The sequence below is a fragment of the Erinaceus europaeus genome, chromosome 19 (assembly GCF_950295315.1).
Source record: "Erinaceus europaeus chromosome 19, mEriEur2.1, whole genome shotgun sequence".
NCBI classification, from domain to species: Eukaryota; Metazoa; Chordata; class Mammalia; order Eulipotyphla; family Erinaceidae; genus Erinaceus; species Erinaceus europaeus.
This window is the reverse complement of record NC_080180.1, coordinates 56,534,656-56,551,210: the sequence shown is the minus strand read 5'-3', so window position 1 is coordinate 56,551,210 and position 16,555 is coordinate 56,534,656. Positions and strand designations below refer to the sequence as shown.

The following is a 16,555-nucleotide window of genomic DNA, read 5'->3' as shown; positions in this document are numbered from 1 at the left end:
GGACCTGGGCGGGGCTTGAACCTGGGTCTGAAAGAGGTTAGAGGACAGCTGGTTGATCCACTGTGGCCACCTGGCCCGTCAGCCCTGGCTTGGCTTCCTTTCCAAGCAAGGGAGTTTCACTACAGCTGTTTATGCATTCTGAATGCAGGCCAAAAGCATTATTCGCCAGCCAAAACATACTTTTAAATATTGTTAAGTGACCAACAAAAGCAAAGAAATTAAAAAGTTAATGGTGAGATCCTGCTGCTATAGCACCCCACTGTGGCTTTTTGAAAAAAACAACAGGAGAGATGCAGCCCCCTCCCCCCCCCCCAAGGCTGAATTTCTCAGCAGAAATAGCCACGTGCACTTGAACTCCAGGCTTCCCCAGGTTCGAGGAGCTGGGAGGTGGAGTTTGCCACTTGGTCTCTGGCTGTTCTTGGCATCTCCTCTAGGCTCTGTCATCCCAAAAGGGCTGTGCTCTAGAGCTAATGTTTTTCATTCGCTTCTTTTGTTGTTATTTGCTCTGAGAACAGAGATTTCCCCCCCCCCCAACTATCTCAAGCAGACTGGAGGCCTGGGATCCCCCGCCCCCAGTCTCAGGAGGCCAGAAATGAGCCTACCCTATGACCGTGCAAAATTCCTCTCCTGGGGTTATATCCTAAGGAACCAAACACATCCACTCCAAAAAGATCTGTGTATGCCTGTGTTCACAGCAGCACAATCTGTAATAGCCCAAACCCGGAAGAAACCTAGGTGTCTAGCAACAGATTAAGTGGCTGAGAAATTTGTGGTTTCTATGCACAGTGGAATACTACTGCTCAGCTATTAAGAATGATGTAAATTCATCTTCTTCACCTCATCTTGGATGGAGCCTGAAGGAATCATGTAAGTGAGAGAAGCCAGAAAAAGAAGAATGAATATGGGATGATCCCACTGATGGACAGAAGTTGAGAAATAAGAACAGATAGGAGGGAACTCAAAGCAGAAATCAGACTGGGTTTGGTGTATTGCACCGACTCAGGGCAGTGGTGACGGTGGTGATGGGGGTGTCTCTCTGGTCCTGGTGGAGCAAGACCTGGGCTGGGGATGAGCATTTTGCAGAAAACTGAGAAATTTTACACATGTACCAATAACTGTATTTACTATAAACCATTAATCCCCCCAATAAAAAAAAAAAATTAAAAAACTGTGCTTCCCAAATCAGGTGGCAGAGACATTTGTTGGCCCTTGATGCCTTCCATGGGGAAGACACCACTTCTGAGATATCCTTGTAGCCACTGCTCCAGGAGAGGAGGGGGTGAGGTCCAGATGAGAAGCGACTTCTGGAAGCAGTAAACGGAGAGACTAGCTCTACAGCCAGAAGGCGGCCCTGGAATTATGGCCTGTGAATACCCCTCATGGTTTCTGCGTCCCCAGATCTGGCCTTGGAGAGTTTCCCTGTGAGAGCACTCGTGACAGACATGCTGACTGGCTCATTTGTAATTTTTGTGGGGGACGCCCCCCATACACACCCGCAAAGGGCAGGCAGCCTGTCACAGCTGGCCTTTGATCCTCCAAGCTGCCGTCTTTCCCCCTTCTCTCCTGACTGAAAAGCAGTGTCTGTTACAATTTTGATTTCCCCCTAGGCTAATAGTGGCTTTAAAATCCCTTGCTAGGGCGTGTGCTTTAACTGGCATGTTGGCTGCCCAGGTTTGAGCCCTGGCACCACATAGGAAGAACTCTGATAAGCAGAAGCAGCTCCAGTGTTATGGGGTCTCTCTCCCCTCTGTCTCTTTTGCTTTCTCCGTCTGAAGAAAGAGACGAAGGGAGAGAATGTGGCTCAGGAGTGGTGAAATCTCAAAGAGCAATTGTGTGACTCTGGAGATGGAACACAGGACGGAAAACTGTGAGATCCTGGGTTTGAGCCCCTGCTCTGGTTTTCTCTACTAAATAATTGTATTATTTATTTAAATTTTGGTCTCCAGGGTTATTGCTGGGGCTTGGTGCCAGCACTACGAATCCACTGCTCCTGGAGGCCATGTTTTCCTTTTTTCTTTCTTTCTTTCTTTCTTTCTTTCTTTCTTTCTTTCTTTCTTTTTTTTTTTTTTTGGTTATTGAATAGGACAGAGAGAAACTGAGAGAGAAGGGGGAGATAAATAGGGAGAGAGAGAGAAAGAGACACCTGCAGCCCTGCTTCGCCATGTGTGAAGCTTTCCCCTAGCAGGTGGGGAGCCAGGGCTGGAACCTAGATCCTTGCACAGGTCCTTGTACTTTGTACTAAGCCTCAGGGTGACAGTCTCTTTGCAGAACCACTGTGCTCTCTCTCCCCCACCCTAAATAAACATATTTTTTAAAACCTTCATAGGGCTGAAGAGATGCTCGCTCACCAAGCTGGGACCCACCTGCCTGCCATGTGCTCAGCTCAGGTGTGAGCCTTGGCACCAGGTGGGAGGCAGGTGGCACAAGAAGAAGTTCTGGAGCTGTTGTATTTTGAGGCCCTGCTTCACCAAAATAAAAGAAAGAAGTAGGAATCCTGCCTGGATGCACAGCTTTTGCTGCAGGCCACTTGATAGCTGCACCGGTCATCTGGTACCGACACCACCATCCTGTGCTCAGTCCTTCCTCCATTTCCCCCTTCCTTTCTTCCTTCATGAGATCCTGCTCCCCCTCGAGGGACAGATGGTGGCCAGGATGGGTCCCCCCAGGGCTCACAACTCCCTCCGTAAGGGGCCTGGATCTGTCTGGCAAAGTTCAGCCCCTGCCAGCGTGGGAGTCTGCGTCTTGCTTGCAAGAGCGTCCCTTCTCAGACGCAGCCTCTGGGTGAGTGAGTCTGCCCAGTCATCCAGGAAAGCCGTAAACAACTTAATGGAATCTAAGAGAAGCCCGAGGAAGCTGGAGGCCTTAACAAGCTCCTTCTGCAACTGGCCGCACACACCTGCAAGGAGACAGGAGGCAGGAAGCCAGGCCTCAAGTGTTCACAGTGGCAAACACTCCTCCATTGGTTGAGCAAATAAAGCAGGGTCCCATGCGTGCCTAAATAAATCTCTATCACTCATACAGAAGGATCAGTTAGTCAAAATGACCATGACAACGACTTCTGTGGGATGAGGAAAGGCGGATTCCATGTTCCTTTGGTTGAACCATCTTTCTAAATTCTCAATGCAAAAGACCTGTCACAGAAAGTAGACCGCCAGGCACACGCAGTGGAGCACACACAATTACCATGCTCAGGGACCCAGGTTCAAGTCCCAATCCCCACCTGCACAGTGAAAGCTTCACAAACTATGGAGCAGGGCTGCAGGTGTTTCTAATTCTCTCTCCCTCTCTCCCTCCCCTTCACTTTTGTTCTCTGCCCTACCAAATAGCAAATATGAGAGAGAGAGAGAGAGAGAGTGAGTCCACCTAAGATTAATTATTAAGCTGATGCCCTTGATTTACTTACTATCCATTTCCTATACATCCGGGTGGCCTTTGAATAAGAGCACCTGTACCAGCTACATTAACTGAGTGTTTCTCTCACTGGACATTCTGTTAGATGCTTTACGCCCAAGATTTCATTAAATTCTTCTTACAGCTCCCCGGGGCAGATGGTCTAATTATCATCTCCCTGAGCAATGGGAAAACAGGTTGGGGAAGGTTTCATGATTAGCCTCCAAGACTTGTGATACTAAAAATCAAGGGGCTGGGGTTCTCACTCAGGTCTTTCTGACCACACAATTTGATCTTAATCTATGGGCTATACTGTCTCCACTCCAAACTGTTAAACATAATCTCTCCACATAGCCGGTGAGGTGGTTCAGCAAATGACACACAGGATTGGCATGTATGAGGTCCTGGGTTCTGTCCTAGTCACCACATACGCTGAGGAAGATACTCTGGCTCTCCTGCTCTCTCTCACAAAATAAATAAACAAATCAGTCTTTAAAAAAATTGGAGGTGGGGCAGGCGGTAGTACACTGGGTTAATCGCACATAGTACAAAGCGTAAGGACCCGCGCAAGGATCCTGGTTTGAGCCCCCAGGTCCCCACTTGCAGAGGTGGGGTGCTTCACAAGTGGTGAAAAAGGTCTTCAGGTGGGAGTCGGGTGGTAGTGCAGCGGGTTAAGTGCACGTGGCGCAAAGCACAAGGACCAGCATAAGGATCCTGGTTCAAGCCCCCGGCTTCCCACCTGCAGGGGAGTCGCTTCACAGGCGGTGAAGCAGGTCTGCAGGTGTCTGTCTTTCTCTCTGTCTTCCCCTCCTCTCTCCATTTCTCTCTGTCCTATCCAACAACAATAAAAAACAAGGACAACAAATGGGAAAATAAATAAATAAAACATTTAAAAAATTGGTCTTCCGATGTCTCTCTGTCTCTGTCTTCCCCAACCCTCTCAATTTCTCTCTATCCTATCCAAAAAAATCTAAAAATGGCCACTGGAGCAGTGGATTTATAGTGCCAGCACCAAGCCCCAGCAATAAGCCTGGAGGCAAAAAAAAATTGGTAGGTGGGAGTTGGGTGATGGCACATCTGGTTGAGCGCACATGTTACAATGAGCAAGGACCTGGGTTCAAGCCCCCCAGTCCCTATCTGCAGGGGGAATGCTTTGCGAGTTGTGAAGCAGGGCTGCAGGTGTCTCTCTATCTCCCCATTCCTCTCGGTTACTACTGGCTGTCTCCATCCAATAAATAGATAGTAAAAACATTCAAAAAATTGTTTTAAGAAAAGTCCTCCATATCTACAACTTCCTGTGATTGTAACAGAATGTGCTTTTTCACAAGACCACTGCTGTGGTATTTCTCCACAGACTTTTACAGATTTTGGTGGAGAGGGGGAGAAAGGCCATCTAATCAAAATAAAATCCTGACTTATTTGACAAAATGGGTTAGAAAATGGCCTGGGAGGTGGCACAGTGGACAAAGCACTGGACTTGGAAGCATGAGGTCCTGAGTTTGATCCCCAGTACTGCCTGTACCAGAGTGATGCTCTGGGTCTCTCTCCCTCTTTTTCTCATAAATAAATAATTATATTAAAAGGAAATGAAAGTGGGAGGAGGCCCCGGGTGAAGGTGGAGGGCTGAGAGAAGCCAGAGTGTAGCCTGCTGGTCTGGTTTAACTTGCAGGAGTTCCGCTCAGTTTTCCCTTATCAAAAGCCGGAGCGGAAACCCCCAGGTTCAGACACTGGCAGTTAGAATAAAGCAGTCATTTCACACAGCTGCTTTATTGTACTGGTTATTGATTTGTTCTGAAAGCGTTGGGCGACCCCGCAGGCCGGCGGCTCTCAAGGTAACACAGCCGTAGCTGAGCGTCCGGAGCATCAAGGCATCCAGCTCATCTCCCAGAGTCTGGGGTCAGCGCTTCTGCTCCCCCCACCCCCGTCAGTTTCTAACTAGGCTGCTTCAAGTGACCCTGAGCTGAAACCAGGCTTACAAGGTGTCAGGCTGGATGCAGGTTTTCTGCTCACCGAAGCTGCAAATGCACCAGCCCCGACCCCCGCCTTGGAAACTCAGCGCAGGGCACAGCGACTAGCTTCTGCCGCCTCACTCGGTGAATGTAGCCTATACCCTGCCAGCTCAGGCTTGGGGAAGGGGAGAGGACAGTGAGGAGGGCCTAGGCAGAAAGTGCAGAGCCACCCCCCATCCTGCCCCGGACAGCTGGCTAAAGGGTGTTAGCACACCACGCTTGCTTAAGGGATAAAAGACAGGTGACAGAAAACAATTGGCATCATGGGCTTCAAGGTTATTCATTTTTTTATGTGCTAAGTTATTTTTTCAAGTCACTGAAAGTTTGGTCTGAATGCACATTTTTATCTGAGCTGCCGCTCTAGACAGTGGTGACGGGTCTATTCAGGATGCAATGACAAAAGTTTGTTTGTTTGTTTTTTGGGGGGGATCAAGTTTCTCCATCACATGTATAACAGCCTATAATTTATTTTATTTTTATTTTTTGTTTTTACTTGATAAGACAGAGAGAAGTTGAAAGGGGAGGCAGAGATAGAGAGGGAGACAGAGTGATACCTGCAGTGATACCTCCTTTACTGCTCGTAAAGCTTCCCCCCCTGAGGGAAGGACTGGAGGCTTGAATGCAGGTCCTTGCACATGGTGACACGTGCATTCAACCAGGTGCACCACCACCCAGCCCCAATCTGTGCTTCTTGGCGCAAAAAACAAAAACACTTTATCAGCAATGACAACAGCCAGACCATATTGAAAACATCAGTGAAAACACTTGTAACTATCAAGATGTTTAACAGTAGCTGTTGAAATCAAACAGCAGCCACTGAACATTTCTGAGTCGGATTGTTTGCTGAACTAGTATCAGTGACAACTCCTCTAGACAAATCCTATGGTTCCCATTTAGCGGATGAGGAAACTGAAAGTCTCAGAGATTCACTGACTCTAGGCCGCTGAGCAGCCAGCAGCTTGCATCATGAGACTCACATCTGTCCCGTTGAAGACCCTCAGGAATTCTTGGTCTCAGGAATCCCAGACAGAACCCTGAGCATTTGTGGGGCTGGCTGTCTAGCGGGATTTGTTAGTTGGCTTTGTCTTCCTCCATCTCATAGAAGAGGAGCCGGTAGGACCATCTCAGTTCTCTGCTTGCTTATTACAGGAACAATCCCCATGCCTCCATGATTTTCCTGGGCTACTGGAAGACTGCTCTCAGTGTTTGAAGGTGTCCCTTGGAAACAGGACGCTCAGACAGACTTTCGGAGGGAGGTGCTGGGTCTTGCTAGGGTTGTTCCCAAGCCCCCACTAGGCTGGTGTCTCTGAGTGTTTCTCTGGGTTTGGAAGTGGAGGCCAAACTATAGAAAAGCAAGGGCCAGCAGCCCTTCCCAGACTCCCCCTTTGCTCTATCTATCTATCCATCTCTCTCTCTCTCTCTCTCTCTCTCTCTCTCTCTCATCCTTCTCCCCCTACCTCCCCCCCGACTCCAAAAGCATTGCCAGGCCAGGTCACTGTCCTTCCCAAAGGCAAGGAGGTCCTAGGCCACGCGGAGACTGAAGGCTCTCTCTCCCTCACCTCCATTCACAACTCTCTCTGCCACGAATGGAGATGAAGGCCTTCACACGAGGCTCACCCTCACACTCCAGGCATGGCTGCACCCGCCACCTCCTGCTTTGCTCCCCTGAGCATAGTCATCCTGTGGCCCCTCTCCTGGCCCCTCCAGTGGCTGCCTGTCAGGGAGGCCCAGAGGGCCAGCTTACCTTCATGTGAGATTTGAGATTGTCCTTGCGAGCGCACCGGAATGGACAGAGGGGACACTGGTGACTCTTGAGGCCGGTGTGGATCACCATGTGTCGCTTCCAGTAACTCTTCCTCTTGATCACCAGCCCGCAGATGGGGCACTGGAAGGGCTTCCCGCTCTCCTCTTCCGAGGCTGGGAGAGAAGGAATAGACAGACGAGAGACGTCAGGACCACACCACAGCGCACTGCCACCCCTTCCACTCCCCACCCTCCAGCCCCAAGACTGTATCCCTGAGGAAGACCCCAGGCCGCTTCCTCCAGGCAGACACCAGGGCTCACTTGTTGTCCATGGCTGGGTCCTGCTGCCTGGGAGAGGCTTTGCTTCTGGAAAGAAACCACCAGCCTCCAGTCCCTAACTGAAGCCCTGAGCTGGGCAAGCAGCAGGGAGGAGAGGGCTCCAAGGGACAGAGAAAGACGCCGGGCCAGCCTGGAACCAACAGGCACCTTGGGCCTCACAAATGGGCCTCACGTCAGGCTTCTCACACGGCCGCTGCCGTCCCTCAGGTCCCTCGGATCCCACAGGCAAGCAGTGTGGCCCTTTTGGCCCGCCGGGCGGGCCCAGCACTTCCATGGTTGAGGAGGACAGACACACCTAGGATGCCTGGGATGTCAAGATGTCTCCCCTCTGCCAACCCTCCAGGGAGGGACTGTTCATGGCACCCTTAGTTCTGCACACAGACTTGAAAACACAGAGAGAGCAGAGCACCCGGGCTCCCCTGTCTTTGCCCTCCCCGTCTTTCTTCTATTCTCCCTTGTTCTCTTTCCCCCTCTCTCTTCCTTGCTTTTTGTGCCCAGGATTGAATCTGGGCTCTCATACATGTGAAAACTGTGCTCAAACCCAGAGTCACAGCCCCAGCAGCCATCTTGGCTTTCCTTTCCTGATCACAAGGGGACAGAAGCATTTCCAGCCAGTGAGGAGGTGGTGTCGTGGATAAAGTGATGGATTCTCAAGCATGGGGTCCAGAGTTTGATCCCCGCTATAACATGTGCCTGAGTGATGCTGTGGTTTTCTCTCTCTTTCTCTCTCTATCCTACTTTCTTTGATTAATAAATAAGAGAAAGATAGAGAGGGAGAGAAAGAAGAAAGGAAGGAGAGAGGAAGAAAGCAAGAAGGGGGCCAGACAGTGGCACACCCAGTCAGGTGTACATAATACCAAGCACAAGGATCTGGGTTCGATCCCCTGCTCTCCACCTGTAGGGAGGACACTTCAGGAGCAGTGAAGCAGGTGTCTATCTTTCTCTCCCTCTTTCTATTTCCCCTCCCTTTCAGTTTCTCTCTGCCCTATCAAGTTAAAAATGAGTAGAAAAGAAAGAGAAAGATTTTCAAAAGGGTTATGTAAGTTGTGGTATATTCATAAAATAAAACACCATGTGCTGGGATCTGGGTTCAAGTCTCTAGTCCCCACTTATGTGTGTGTGTGGCGGGGAAGCTTCATTAGTGGTGAGTCAGAGCAGCAGGTGTCTCTCTCCCTACTTCCTCCCCTCTCTCGACTTGCCTGTCCTATCAAAGAAAAAAAGAAAAAAAAGGTGATGGAGGGACATATCGAGCCATTAAAAAAAAACACTTCATCTATAGACACTGACATATAGACAAGCCCAATAGATCAGAGACTGTGACTAAAGCCAGCCATGAAGCATTATGTCTGTGGTGACTCCAGCTTTGTTTTCTAGACAGTGAGACTCAATCATGAGACTCAGCAAGGTTGGAGCAAGCTGACAACACCTAGAACCACTGGTCTATCCCAGCATCTCTAACCACTGCTCCATCCCAGCAGCTCTAACCGCTGCCCCATCCCAGCAGCTCTAACCGCTGCCCCATCCCAGCACCTCTAACCGCTGCCCCATCCCAGCACCTCTAACCGCTGCTCCATCCCAGCAGCTCTAACCACTGCTCCATCCCAGCACCTCTAACCACTGCTCCATCCCAGCAGCTCTAACCGCTGCTCCATCCCAGCAGCTCTAACTGCTGCTCCATCCCAGCACCTCTAACCGCTACCCCATCCCAGCAGCTCTAACCGCTGCTCCATCCCAGCAGTTCTAACCACTGCTCCATCCAGCACCTCTAACCACTGCTCCATCCCAGCAGCTCTAACCGCTGCTCCATCCCAGCAGTTCTAACCGCTGCTCCACCCCAGCACCTCTAACCACTGCTCCATCCCAGCATCTCTAACCACTGCTCCATCCCAGCAGCTCTAACCGCTGCTCCATCCCAGCAGCTCTAACTGCTGCTCCATCCCAGAACCTCTAACCGCTGCTCCATCCCGGCAGCTCTAACCGCTGCTCCACCCCAGCACCTCTAACCGCTGCTCCATCCCGGCAGCTCTAACCGCTGCTCCACCCCGGCACCTCTAACTGCTGCTCCATCCCGGCAGCTCTAACCGCTGCTCCATCCCGGCAGCTCTAACTGCTGCTCCATCCCGGCAGCTCTAACCGCTGCTCCACCCCGGCACCTCTAACTGCTGCTCCATCCCGGCAGCTCTAACCGCTGCTCCATCCCGGCACCTCTAACTGCTGCCCCATCCCAGCACCTCTAACCGCTGCTCCATCCCGGCACCTCTAACCGCTGCCCCATCCCAGCACCTCTAACCGCTGCTCCATCCCGGCACTTCTAACCGCTGCTCCATCCCAGCAGCTTTAACCGCTGCTCCATCCCAGCACCTCTAACCGCTGCTCCATCCCAGCAGCTCTAACCGCTGTCCCATCCCAGCACCTCTAACCGCTGCCTCATCCCAGCAGCTCTAACCGCTGCCCCATCCCAGCAGCTCTAACCGCTGCCCCATCCCAGCAGCTCTAACCGCTGCTCCATCCCAGCACCTCTAACTGCTGCCCCATCCCAGCAGCTCTAACCGCTGCCCCATCCCAGCAGCTCTAACCACTGCTCCATCCCAGCACCACTCTTGAAGGAAGCAGCCAGCCACCATTCACCTTCTGGGAAGCCATCTAAGAATTAGAGAAAAATCTCATCAAGTCTCTAGCAGTTCACAGAAAAGGCAGATGATTAAAACCACCACTGCAGCATATTAGGGACAGCCAGGATGAAGGAACCAAATCCAGAGTGTGGAGGTTTCTGGAACACAGCTGATGCCAGCTCCTCCCACAAGTCAATGGCATTTCTACAAAGGAGAGACGTGTGGATGAAAAAGAGAGTTAAAAACAAATGCAAGGCATCAAGCTGGTTCTCACGCTGGCTTGGGCAAAGCAATCATATGAAGACACAACTGAGGTCATGGACGGAATGCCAGTTATAGCCTGCGTGTTCAAAAACGTAAAGCAACAGCTCGTGACTGATTTATTAGAGTTGTGTCCACTGGAGAAATATATGGAAATGTTTACAGTCAAACGGATATGGTATCTGGGGTTTGCTTTAAGATACTCGAGCAGGATGCATGTGCATATGGGTCCATTAACTAGGGGGAAATATACCTCAGGTTAAAGGACTCAGTAATCCACTGTGAGAAGACTTAGACTCAATAAGTTCCACAAGGAGAAAGGCCTAAAGTAGACACCATAAAGTACCTAACCAAATATTTACTACTTAGGCCTAGACATCCTCCTCTCCTACCCCTCCTTCACTTCCCTCACTCACTTTAAGTTTACCCTTATCACATAAAGTAAGGACTACAAAAGCTGGATAAAGACAAGAGACGGGCATGGTTTAACGATGGCCTTTTTGGTCAATTCCGAGCCACCTCATCATCTGGGGCTCTAGTTCTGGAATCCATGGATTCCCACAAAGATATGATGGGCCTAGACCTCTAATAGATCCCTCTCTCCACCATCACTAGTCACTTCCATTTTAACATCATCATAAGCCCTTTTGCGGGCCTCTCCGGGACCTTGCCCTCAATGTAGAGCAGCAATTATAGGGACTGTCCCACTCTCCCAAGGGAGGCTGGGTCGGCCTACTCTATCACTCAAGGAAGAACGGTCCCGAAAGGAGTGCAGACTAGAATGTTCCTAGCCATGACCATGGACTGTGAGACTAGACTGTCAGGGACTCAGAGGCTATACAGGCTTCTATGCTGAATATGAAATAGATGGGTCCCGGGTCAGATCAATGGAGTTTACAGTTAATGGCATTTCGCTTATTTGGGAACTATTCTCTACCCTACTCAAGCTTCCTAGTCCTATTTTCAACTCTGACACCATCTTCTCAGACAACACTTTTAGTCCACCTGCATACTAGCCATCAGGCTCAGGCAAAGTCATGGGCCACATTCAACATGCCTAAAAAGACTTCCTAGCTTCCTCCCCCATGAAGACTCCTAGTTTCATTTGCCCTATTCCCACCTTTGGGGACCTGTGTATTAAAGAATTTGCTTCATATCATACCGTCTTTCAGCCACCAAGCTGCAGATGCTACCATGATGCTATCCTGACCTCCCTGGACAGACAACCTCACCAGTGTGTCCCAGAACCACACTTCTCCAGAGCCCTAGCCCACTTAGGGAAAGATAGAAACAGGCTGGGGTATGGATCCACCTGCCAATGTCCATGTCCAGTGGAGAAGCAATTACAGAAGCCAGACCTCCCACCTTCTGCACCCCATAAAGAATTTTGGTCCATACTGCCAAAGAGATATAGAATAGGGAAGCTTCAATAGAGGGGACAGGACACAGAACTCTGATGTTGGGAACTATGTAGAATTGTACCCCTGTTATCTTACAATCTTGTTAATCATTCTTGAATCACTAATTAAAAATAAAAAATAAATAAAATAGTTGAGCAAAGGCTGGTGAAATAGCTGACTTGGGCAGTGTGCTGCTTGGGTGTGTGCTACCCCACTGGAGCCCAGTCCTCACTTCATCAAAGGACGCTTGTATGCTGTGGTCTCTTTCACTCTATCTGACTCTCTGTCTCTAACTAAAACTTAATACTTTAGCAAAAAAAAAAAATTAAAATGGGGGGGGAGAATGGCATAAATAAAATAAAATAAATAAAGAAACAAAAAATGTTATTCTTTGGCTTATATGACCATTTTCTGGAAGCATAACCAAGAAAACTTTAAGCAGCTAACTTTGAAGAATTATGGGGAAGCTAGGGAAATAGCACAGTGGTTCTGCAAAAAGACTTTCATGCCTGAGGCTCTGGAGGTCCTGGGTTCAATCCCCAGAACCACCATAAACTAGGAAAGCAGTGCTCTGGTCTCTCTCTCTCTCTCTCTCTCTCTCTCTCTCTCTCATTTCTAGCTCTTTCAAAAATAAATTAAAAACTAGTTTTTAAATTCTCCTCCTCCTCCTCCTCCTCCTCCTGAAAAAGACTATTCTCATTTTATATTCTCCTCCTCCTCCTCCTCCTCCTCCTTTTTTCCCTCCAGGGTTATCTCTGGGGCTAGGTGCCTGCACTGTGAATCCAAGGCTCCTAGTAGCCATTTGTACCCCCCCCCCTTTTTTTCCACTTTATTCAATAGAACAGAGATAAATTGAGAGAGTTGGGGAGATAGAGAGGTAGAGAGAAAGACAGACACCTGCAGGCCTGCTCCACCAGTTGTGAAGCGTCCCTGCAGCAGGTGGGGGGTGGGGGCTTGAACCCAGATCTTTGAGCAGGTTCTTATGCATAGTGCTATGTGAACCTAGCCAGTGCAACATTGCCCGGCCCTCTCATTTTATATTCTTACATTTTGCTTGGATTTTCAATGCACATGTCGCGTCTCTAACTTAAAAAAGAAACAGCATCAAGTGTAGACTTCAAAATAGCAACCTCACTGTGTAGTCACTGAGTGGATCTGAACCTCTTGGTGCAAAGGCTCACTGCTAAGTGAATGGGCTGAGGAAGGTTCTGGAATGAAGTCAGGTCATTCCAAAAATATTGCTTTTCCTGGTACAGATAGAAGCAGTGTTGGTGACTCAACCAAGCAGCTTGATAGAGAATCCTCTCTCTGACAACACGCTTCGGGTCTGGAAACTCTGCTTGCTCCACAAGTGTTTTCTTTCCCGGCTGGGGAGCAGGTGGGCTCAGAAGGTTTCTTTTCAGTCGAGAGGAAAGCAGGCTTCACAGCAGCCTGGAGAGAAGCTTTTTATTCTCCCAGAGCGCCCTGCCGGCTGCCTGTGTAGACTGACCCCAGTAACCTGCAGCCCCGGCCAGGCCTCCGACAGGCCGTCCTTCTGGCCTTTCCATCCTCTCTGACATCTTTTTTTTTTTTTTTGGACTTTTCAAAATCTTTTATAAACTTATTGTTTGAGCTTGCTGTGAAATGTTTTTCTTTGGACCTATGCTAGAGATCAGTACTGGCTACTTTTTCTAGTTTTCCTCTTCTTCCTGGGCATTTGGAAGGATCTTTCACCACCACGATACCCGGCAGTTAAGAGGCTCGTGTGACGAGTTCTGACCGCTGTGTCATGGTGTCACTGTGTCTGACATCTTGATCACAAAAGTCAGGTTTGAGACAAAGGACTGAATCCAGCAACTCAGCAAGACAACTGTCACAAGCCACAGACAGGGGGCAAGAGAAGACAGAGGTGCCCAAGTGTGGCTGTAAGAGTATTACAGGAGCAAGAAAGAGACACACCCACAGACAGGGCCTCTCACCCCGACTTCCAAAGTGCCTCCCACCCACTGAACCCCTGGGGGGTTTCTGCAGAACAGGCTGGGACCATCTGAGAGCCGGGCTTTCACCCATTTGCTTCCTAGACTCCCCACCACCCCCACCCCCGCCACCCCATCACTGGTTCCGGACACAGATGAATTACCGAGTGCAGCACTAAGCCCGGGACACAGAAGCCATGCCTCAGCTCTGCTGCCTTCATTCGGACCCACAGCAGCATTCACGCGGCTCGTGTACAGAGGAGGGTTCCCTGGCTTGACTGGCAAAGAGGTAGGTGCTCCTGACACAGAAAACCTTTCAGGGGCCAGGTGGTGGTGCACCCCAGTTAAGCGCACATAGTACAAAGTGCAAGGACACACACAAGGTTCCTGGTTCAAGCCCCTGGCTCCCCAGCTGTAGGGGGATGGTTCACAAGTGGTGAAGCAGGACTGTAGGTGTCTATCTTTCTCTCTTCCTATCTCTCCTCTTCTTTAAATTTCTGTCTTATCCAATAAAATGGGAAAAAATGGCCACCAGGAGCAGCCCCAGCAATAACCCTGGAGGGAAAGAAAGAGTGAAAGAAAGAAAGAAAGAAAGAAAGAAAGAAAGAAAGAAAGAAAGGGAGGTGAAGAGAAGAGAAGGGAAGGGAGGGAAGAGAAGGGAAGGGAAGGGGACAGGGAAGGGAAGGGAAGGGAAGGGAAGGGGACAGGGAAGGGAAGGGAAGGGAAGGGGACAGGGAAGGGAAGGGAAGGGAAGGGAAGGGAAGGGAAGGGAAGGGAAGGGAAGGGAAGGGAAGGGAAGGGGACAGGGAAGGGAAGGGAAGGGAAGGGAAGGGAAGGGAAGGGAAGGGAAGGGAAGGGAAGGGAAGGGGACAGGGAAGGGAAGGGAAGGGAGGGAAGGGAAGGGAAGGGAAGGGAAGGGGACAGGGAAGGGAAGGGAAGGGAAGGGGACAGGGAAGGGAAGGGAAGGGAACAGGGAAGGGAACAGGGAAGGGAAGGGAAGGGAAGGGAAGGGAACAGGGAAGGGAACAGGGAAGGGAACAGGGAAGGGAACAGGGAAGGGAACAGGGAAGGGAAGGGAAGGGAAGGGAAGGGAACAGGGAAGGGAAGGGAACAGGGAAGGGAAGGGAACAGGGAAGGGAAGGGAAGGGAAGGGAACAGGGAAGGGAACAGGGAAGGGAAGGGAAGGGAAGGGAAGGGGACAGGGAAGGGAAGGGAAGGGAAGGGAAGGGAAGGGAAGGGAAGGGAAAGGAAGGGAAGGGAAGGGAAGGGAAGGGAAGGGAAGGGAAGGGAACAGGGAAGGGAACAGGGAAGGGAACAGGGAAGGGAAGGGAAGGGAAGGGAAGGGAAGGGAAGGGAAGGGAACAGGGAAGGGAACAGGGAAGGGAACAGGGAAGGGAAGGGAAGGGAAGGGAAGGGAAGGGAAGGGAAGGGAAGGGAAGGGGACAGGGAAGGGGACAGGGAAGGGAAGGGAAGGGAAGGGAGGGAAGGGGACAGGGAAGGGATGGGAAGGGAAGGGAGGGAAGGGGACAGGGAAGGGAAGGGAAGGGAGGGAAGGGGACAGGGAAGGGAAGGGAAGGGAAGGGAGGGAAGGGGACAGGGAATGGAAGGGAAGGGAAGGGAAGGAAGGGAAGGGAAGGGAAGGGAAGGGAGGGAAGGGAACAGGGAAGGGAAGGGAAGGGAAGGAAGGGAAGGGAAGGGAAGGGAAGGGAAGGGAAGGGAAGGGAGGGAAGGGGACAGGGAAGGGAAGGGAAGGGAAGGGAAGGAAGGGAAGGGAAGGGAAGGGAAGGGAAGGGAAGGGAAGGAAGGGAAGGGAAGGGAAGGGAAGGGAAGGGAAGGGAAGGGAAGGGAAGGGAAGGGAAGGGAGGGAAGGGGACAGGGAAGGGAAGGGAAGGGAGGGAAGGGGACAGGGAAGGGAAGGGAAGGGAAGGAAGGGAAGGGAAGGGAAGGGAGGGAAGGGGACAGGGAAGGGAAGGGAAGGGAAGGGAAGGGAAGGGAAGGGAAGGGAAGGGAAGGAAGGGAAGGGAAGGGAAGGGAAGGGAAGGGAGGGAAGGGAACAGGGAAGGGAAGGGAAGGAAGGGAAGGGAAGGGAAGGGAAGGGAGGGAAGGGGACAGGGAAGGGAAGGGAAGGGAAGGGAAGGAAGGGAAGGGAAGGGAAGGGAAGGGAAGGGAAGGGAAGGGAAGGGAAGGGAAGGAAGGGAAGGGAAGGGAAGGGAAGGGAAGGGAAGGGAAGGGAAGGGAAGGGAAGGGAGGGAAGGGGACAGGGAAGGGAAGGGAAGGGAAGGAAGGGAAGGGAAGGGAAGGGAGGGAAGGGGACAGGGAAGGGAAGGGAAGGGAAGGGGACAGGGAAGGGGACAGGGAAGGGAAGGGAAGGGAAGGGAGGGAAGGGAAGGGAAGGGAAGGGAGGGAAGGGAAGGGAAGGGAAGGGAAGGGAAGGGAAGGGAAGGGAAGGGAGGGAAGGGGACAGGGAAGGGAAGGGAAGGGAGGGAAGGGGACAGGGAAGGGAAGGGAAGGGAGGGAAGGGAAGGGAAGGGAAGGGGACAGGGAAGGGAAGGGAAGGGAAGGGAAGGGAGGGAAGGGGACAGGGAAGGGAAGGGAAGGGAGGGAAGGGAAGGGAAGGGAGGGAAGGGAAGGGAGGGAAGGGGACAGGGAAGGGAAGGGAAGGGAAGGGAAGGGAAGAAACTTTCAAGTCCTCATGGTCTAATAGCTACCCTAGTCTACAGCTGCCTGGGACTTCGTAACTGCTCATAGCAAGACAGAGAGAAATTAAAGGAAATAGTAGCCAGAATACAAGGACTGGTGTCCAAAGCAGGCTTTATGACATTTACATTTTCATTTAATCAAGAAAA

General features: G+C 51.0%; 1 protein-coding gene across 4 annotated transcripts in view; it reads right to left on the bottom strand.

Annotated features, from left to right (window-relative positions):
- Positions 1–16,555, bottom strand: part of ZNF827 (zinc finger protein 827) — a 200,550-nt gene that overhangs the window by 134,951 nt on the left and 49,044 nt on the right. For all 4 annotated transcript variants that reach the window (XM_060178999.1, XM_060179000.1, XM_060179001.1 and 1 more), the window contains one exon: positions 7,144–7,316. In XM_060178999.1, the coding sequence (XP_060034982.1) occupies positions 7,144–7,316 (173 nt within the window). The remainder of the gene's footprint in view (positions 1–7,143; positions 7,317–16,555) is intronic.